The 6,907-nt window shown below is 44.4% G+C and overlaps 1 protein-coding gene across 1 annotated transcript; it reads right to left on the reverse strand.

Annotated features, from left to right (window-relative positions):
* Nucleotides 1-4,270: 4,270 nt before the first annotated feature.
* Nucleotides 4,271-4,780, reverse strand: GREM2 (gremlin 2, DAN family BMP antagonist). The gene has a single exon (XM_010179520.1). The coding sequence runs from the start codon at nucleotides 4,778-4,780 to the stop codon at nucleotides 4,271-4,273; it is 510 nt and encodes a 169-aa protein (XP_010177822.1).
* Nucleotides 4,781-6,907: the final 2,127 nt, after the last annotated feature.

Consider the following 6,907-nt stretch of genomic DNA (forward strand, 5'->3'; position numbering starts at 1 on the left):
CCATTTACTGCAACATCAAACACACTATGCCTTGAGTTGGCTGTAGTCCTACAAGACTTCTCACAGGTACTGAGCCTTTGCTGATCACCACCGTGTCACTCATGGTTACTTTAATAAATGCAGCAGCTCAATAAGGGCTTTCCTACCTAAGCAGCAGATGTGACTTACTGAGAACATCAGTCTGTTTTTTGAGCAGCTGCAACGATTTGTGTTGTTTAGCTTGCAAACTAAAACCTTCCAGAAGCATGGTACTTTGTCATGTCGTGACACAGTAGTGGTTAGCTTTTTTGGTAGCACCTTTCATCATCCCAAAACACTTCCAAAACTTAGTTAAGTATTAACTAACAGTGGCAGTGAGAATACAATTAGTGATATCTTCCATAAACTGACCTTTTTCTTGTCCTATTTTTTTCAGCTTAAAAGCTGGAAGCAGCTCTTAATTTCCTTGAGAGAAGATACAAGAAGTCTTTGCATTACAATTACTTTGTTGCATGCTCTAGGTTAATAAGTAAAGCTGGCTTTGTGCCAATTCCATTACATCAGTTACTGAAGTTACACCAATTTTAAACTGCTATGGATAGAGTAAGTGAAAACTGATGAAGCTGAGTTTTTCTGAAGATAGTGTGAACAGGTGAGCAAATGGAGAAGAGGGAAAACCATGCCCCACACCATTTAGGTCTGCCACTCATCAATCAAATGAGGTTCATGTTATAGAACAGGTTTTTCAGGCCATTCTTTTTCAAATGACAGATCCACCTGTACCTGTGCTGTACCTGGTCAACTTTCATCCAACCTATTTGGAAAGGTGTCCAAGGGTAAGTGTACTGCCTCAAAAAGATGGTGTCTTTCTGAAGATAAAGGGTCTCCATTGAGTCAGCACTGTTTTCTCATTTGTTCCCAGCTGCAGCTCAAATTAAAGCTCTTAGAAACTGTGTGGCAGTTCCACGGTGATGGATCTTGACGTTTACTGTCCACCTCCTTCCCCTGTCCCACACCACCACTCTGCTTTAAGAAATACCGGATCCACCTGACCTAAAGCTTTTTTCATCTATCTCGAGAGACTTGCCTTACTCTTAGATTGCAGATTTCTGGATTGCAGCGTGTGCCTGCAGTATAGTGGATCAGCAGTCAGAAAGCAAGAGAGGCTGGGAGAGCTGGAGTTGGAGCCCAGGCTGTACCACAAGCAGCAGAGGTTCAGGTGCATGCTGCACAATGAAGCTGCCTGCAAAGCAGGAGTGTATAAGAGACAAGTGGAAATGAGAGAAGGGTGTTGGAGGAGATAGCTGCTGGAGCTCCGAACTCCCGTCACTGAAATTCTCTTTCAATATTATTTTGCAACTCTCTTTTCTCTGGATTGGAGAAATGATAAAAAAACCAAACCACCACCCTACCTTTGGAGACATAGACAGCGTACTCATTCAAGAGCTAATAGCAACCGTTAAAGCTCACTTTTTTCCCCTCTGAGTAGTTCGGTGCTTGTTACATCAGGATCCAGCTATATTTTAAGCACTAAGGTCAGGGTAATAGTTACTTCTCTTACTGCAAATGATGTCAGCAGTTCAGCCAGTGGTGGAGCTTTGGTTGTCTTCTTGTTAGGTAACCAAAAAAAAAAAACCAACAAAACCAAACCTAGAATTTGTGCATGCAGAATTGACTCCAGAATCTAGGATTAGTGCAATTTATTTTTACCTCTTGCCTTGCAGGTACTTCTGAGGGGAGGTGGGGATAAATGAAGAAGTAGCTAGGCTTTCCCAAGCCATCATCATTTACAGCATCTGGTAGGGTCAAAAGGAAGCCAGAGAATACACAAATTAGAGAGCAGTTGGACACAAGGTGTTGAAGCAAAGCTCGTACACCTGGATGCCATATAACCCTAGAGCAGCTTTATTATTTAATCTATAATTTAATAGTAGACCTATAAAATAATTACATTATACTTAAAGCATTTCTTCATTTTCGTTTCCATTTATAAAACAAGAATTAAATACAGTTTTAGCCATTACAAGCTCAACTCAGTTTTTACATAAACACAGCTCCTAGAAGGAGCTTTAAGCTGCAGCATATTCATATTGCGAACTGGTGAAAAACCCTGGCAGGGCATAGCTAAAGATAAAGATACTTGCACATTTCTCTTAACTGAAGTTTTTTCAGGTGCTTTTCTATCTCTTTAGTTCAAAATGCCTAACTTTTTCAGTTCATTTTTTTCAAGTGAAGACTGGGATCCCTGGAGTCTTAGTAGACTGTAGCTATTTGGGACATGGTTTGGTGGGCAGAGTGGTGTTTGGTTGACATTTGGACTCGGTGATCTTGGAGGTCTTTTCAAACCTTACTGATTCGATGATTTTATTGCCACTTCCCTCCACAACCCCCTCAAGCCTGGACTGAATCGTGCCCATTTGGTGACTGGCACGATTCTGGCAGCACTAGCTTCCAAAACAATTTTCCCCCAAGGAGTCTCCCTGTACACTGCTGACATGCTGAAAGATCACGGTCGAAAAGCTGTGGCCATTCACGTAACAGGACTATCAGCCCTGACCAACCTCATCCTGTCCATGCCAATCCCCATAAACCGCTTGGTGTGCTGGAGCTCAGTCCCGAAAGCATCTTAGGACAGCCTCAACACATTAACCCTTTGAAGCAGCTGTGTGTGAAGAGGCTGGCTGGGACTTGGACCAGATGGTCCGTTCCAACCCAAACCATTCTGTGATAATCCTAGGAAACAGCTCCCACAGCAAGCTGATTTTGCTAGATGCAGATGCTGAACTGCAAGATGTGCATCAGGGAGTTGGTATGTCATTTTTAATTTGTGAGCTTCAGACAACTGAACACGCACAGGGCTTGGTTTGGCTGGTTTGTTTTGAGATGTAGGGTTTTAATGCAGCTGGGACTAATACAGATCAGAACTGAAACAAATGGGATATAAAGGATATGCTCAACTCCATAAACTGAATAACAACATAGTATGTTTTAAAATGAACTGCAAATATTCAACAACACTGGTTGTGTAGAACGCAAAAATTGAGTGGACCACCAGCACTGTAGCAATTACAACTTACTTTCTCCCTGCTCCTACAGCTGTGACCCATTCCCACAGCACTGACTGATGGGTTTTTCCTTTAACACTAACACATTAACATGGTTTCCAATAATGAGAGAGACACCACTTCCAAAACCTGATGACACTGATGTAGCTTTTGTATTCCATCCATCAATGACCGAATTTTGTCCTTTGTGTGACAGTGCTTTTATATCTTAAGTGTTCTCAGCTCCTCGCCCACCACCCTTTTGCCTTCCCCAGTACGAGCAGGCGTAAATACAAGGTCATGTTCTCCTTTCTGGAGCAAGAAACACACACATTTCTAACAAACACACAAAGCCTACCAAAAGCCTCATTAAACCACATCCATGTTAAGCCAGGCAATTGACCTAGCAACTGAGTCTCTTACTCAACACATTTTAATCTCTGGCATATTCTGCCACAAGAAAAATATACAGGGCTAGGTCTATAAAACTTAAAACAGCTGTTTACTATAGCTAGGTTACAAAATAAACACTTCTGCAGAGACCCCCATGTTCGATGTACTCCAACCGCAACAGCATCAGCACCCACTCTCAGTCTGCGCTGTGGTCACAGTGGCTAAACCAATGCCTTGCCCTCTCCCCATCGCTTCTTATCCACCATTGAGACAAGAATCCTGGCAGCACCCGCCATTGCACAATTAAAGCTGTATTAAGGAGATGAGCCCCACTGGAGAGTCTCGTTTGTTTTTTGCATGTTACTTCTCATTACTTTCCCTCATCTGCATCCCCAGCAGAAGCCCAGCCCTTCCAAGTGGGAGTGGCAAGCTCCGAACCAAAGCACAGGGAAGCTAATCTTGAGAAGGGGACTGGAGTGTAGGGCAGAGGGCTTTACTCCACACAGTGGAAACATTTAATGCTGGATTCAGCCAACTGGTCACTTAGAACCTCAATCCCAGCTTCTGGGAGCCTGCTCCACTCCAGAAGATTCAACCAGCAGATGATATTGGAAATAGAATAAAGTTTTAGAGTGAAGTGCCTAACACAGTCCTCTAAAAAGGATTATTCCAGTAGGCAAGCGACAAGGAGCTTTTCCTTGCTGGAGAGATGCCTCCTGAAAGAAAACAAACAGCAACAACAACAAAAGGAAGAGAAGAAATAAACCAACAAAATGGACAGTCTGCTCTGTGGGAGAGGAGAGGCAGCAGTAAATCTGGTGGGGCAACACCAAGCAGTAGCTCCATGCCTGCTCTCACAGCTTGCCTGAGCTGTTCAGATTCACAGACATGCACCGGCACTGCTTGACCTTCTGAATTTTCTTGAGTCGGAAAGGCGGGTCCAGCTCAGGGCACTCCAGTTGCACGGTTGAAGAGGTGACCTTGTGTGGCTTGCAGAAGGCACAGGACTGGAAGGACTCCTCCTCCTTCTTCACGTGCCGGGGGATGTAGAAGGAGTTACACTGCCCATAGCAGAAGCGGTTGATGACGGTGCGACTGACGCAGCCCTCCTCGCTGACCGTCTGCCGCAGGGGCTGCGTCTTGCACCAGTCGCTCTTGAGGTACTTGCGCTCTGTGACCACCAGGGCCTCCTGGCTGGAGGCCAGCACCTCCTTGTTCAGCTGCTGCCTCCGCTCCGAGTGGTTACTGCTGCCGCTGTCTTTGTACGGGGAGGGGATGGCGCCGGCTGGGCGGTTTTTCCTGGTGTCCGTTACTCGAACCAGCGCAGCCGTCAAGAAAACGGACAAGGCGAACTTCCAAATCATCCTGCAACAGCAACACAAGTAGCTGTTAGGAGAGAGGTAGGGAGGAAGGGCAAGAGGGTGAAAGAGAGACAAGACACACACACGCGCGCGCACACACACATTTTCAATTGCAAGAGTTGAACTTTACGCACGCTTTTAGACGAAGCTGCGATCTTACTGCCTTTGTACCCCCATCACTTTTCCTAGATCAGCTCTATTCTCAGATGATCATTCATCATGAAGCAGGCAGGCCCTGTGGAAAGGCACATTGCTCCCCACACCACACCCCCAAGATCTCCCACAACTCTCTTTTCCCCCCATCGGGACACTGCGCTTTGATCACCGAAGCAGGGATTTTACAGAAGCTTCAGCCAGAAAGGTTTCCTCTTTCTCTGCAAAATCCTGGGCCAAACAGCCGGGAAAACTTCTAGTTAGCAAAAGCTCAGGAGGCTCCTGCCAACACCATGGCAGCCAATCTGAGGATAGTGAGGAGAGGGGAAGCGAATACCAGGTTATACAAGGTGAATTCTCTTCTGCCTCACGTCCCTGCCCAGCCTCGTTCCACAGAGAAGTAGTGAGAGTCCAAAAGCGTATTGTTTTTTATTATTATTTTTAAATTGCTCCTGAAGTTCCTTGGGGCTTTTATGGCACTTGCATGATTGCATTTGTTGTCTTTGTGGGAGGCCAAAAATGTGATGGATTTATTCTTGCTGTAAGAGGAGGGAGACAAACACAACTTTCAGGACTTCATTATTGCACCGCCTCTTAGGCGAATGGTTTAAGAAAGTTTGTAAACAGGAGAGAATTCAATATTTATTTTAGATGTTAAGGGATAGGGTAAAGCATAAGCTAGTTGCTAAGTTAAAATTGTCAGCCAATTGGCAGAACTATTTCTTCCTATGGTTGTCTATTAGGATTTATTGTTCTGTGGAGCATCTTGTACCAGGTCTTGGCTTTTCATCAACCACTTGACCAATTCATTTTAGTAGTGCACTTCCAGGATATCAGAGCAGACATACCAAATTTCCTCATAAAGTCGTTCCTTCCCTGAGAAGTGAGGACAGAGGGTCTCTAGGGTGCCAGGAGTAGGTGCAGCCCAGAAGCTTCCTGTGCAGAGGCAGGACACTTCAAGTCTTCCTAGAAGTTCTCTGCTCACCTATGTTCTTAATGGACTATATTTTCATAATATCATACAAATGAAAGACTCATCCCTCTCTTCCCAGTAATGTTTTTTTTTTCCTTTAGAGTGATGCCAAGACAAAAAAAAAATACCATCACACCATGTCTAAACATAGACATCCATCTACCACTTGACCGTTAGACAAACATCCATCTGTCCCCTTGAGATATTGCATTGGTATTCCTAACATGAAAACATGCCATTTTCCAAACAAAGACACTAACAGATCAGTGTGCGCAAAGGCGCAAAAGAAGACAACAGCAGTAACAAATACTTCTCACGTAACAAAACAGACCTAACATATTTAGCCCATACGGAGATAAAAAAAGAGAAGACACCAGTGTAGGAGACCAGGTGAGATAACATCTCTTTAAATCAGTGGCCTATTTTCACACTGCTTAGCATTCAGCACACAAGTCCAGAAGTTTTGTCCAGAGTCTTTAAATGAAGCAAGACTCTACTTGGCTTTGCTCACAGGTATCATTGCCAAGATCACTGGATGACAACCCACACAACCAGGCCAAAACCTAATCAGGTAATTAGTTTCAGTTGAATACAGTGTTCCATGCTTCCTTTCAAACTGTTCTCATCTTATTCTGCACTGATGGCTGCATTTCAGTAGTAGATAAAACAACCAATCCCCACTGCTCTCTGTTTCATATAGAAAGAGAAGTGTAAAAAAAATTAAAAATAAACAAACAAAAAAACCACACGAGGTACAAGCCTACATCTTCTAGAAAAAGACAGAGGTGAGCTCTCCGCAAGATGCCTTATGCCAACACTCCTCAGGCGTATTCTTCCACTCTTCTCTCGAAACACAACCCCACAAAGCAATTGTGATAATTCCACCGTCCTTCAAGGAGGACGTTTTGTCCTGGACATTGCCTCTCCAGCCTCATTTCTCTGATCCTGGCGAGGAAGAGGACAGTACAGGCCCGGAGGCATATCAGGAGGCGAGACACACTCTT

The sequence above is a fragment of the Mesitornis unicolor genome, unplaced genomic scaffold (genome assembly GCF_000695765.1).
Source record: "Mesitornis unicolor isolate BGI_N332 unplaced genomic scaffold, ASM69576v1 scaffold950, whole genome shotgun sequence".
Taxonomy (NCBI): Eukaryota; Metazoa; Chordata; class Aves; order Mesitornithiformes; family Mesitornithidae; genus Mesitornis; species Mesitornis unicolor.

What these genes read in the sequence shown, in the direction of transcription:
- GREM2 (XM_010179520.1), bottom strand. Translation starts at nt 4,780, where the DNA reads ATGATTTGGAAGTTCGCCTTGTCCGTTTTCTTGACGGCTGCGCTGGTT.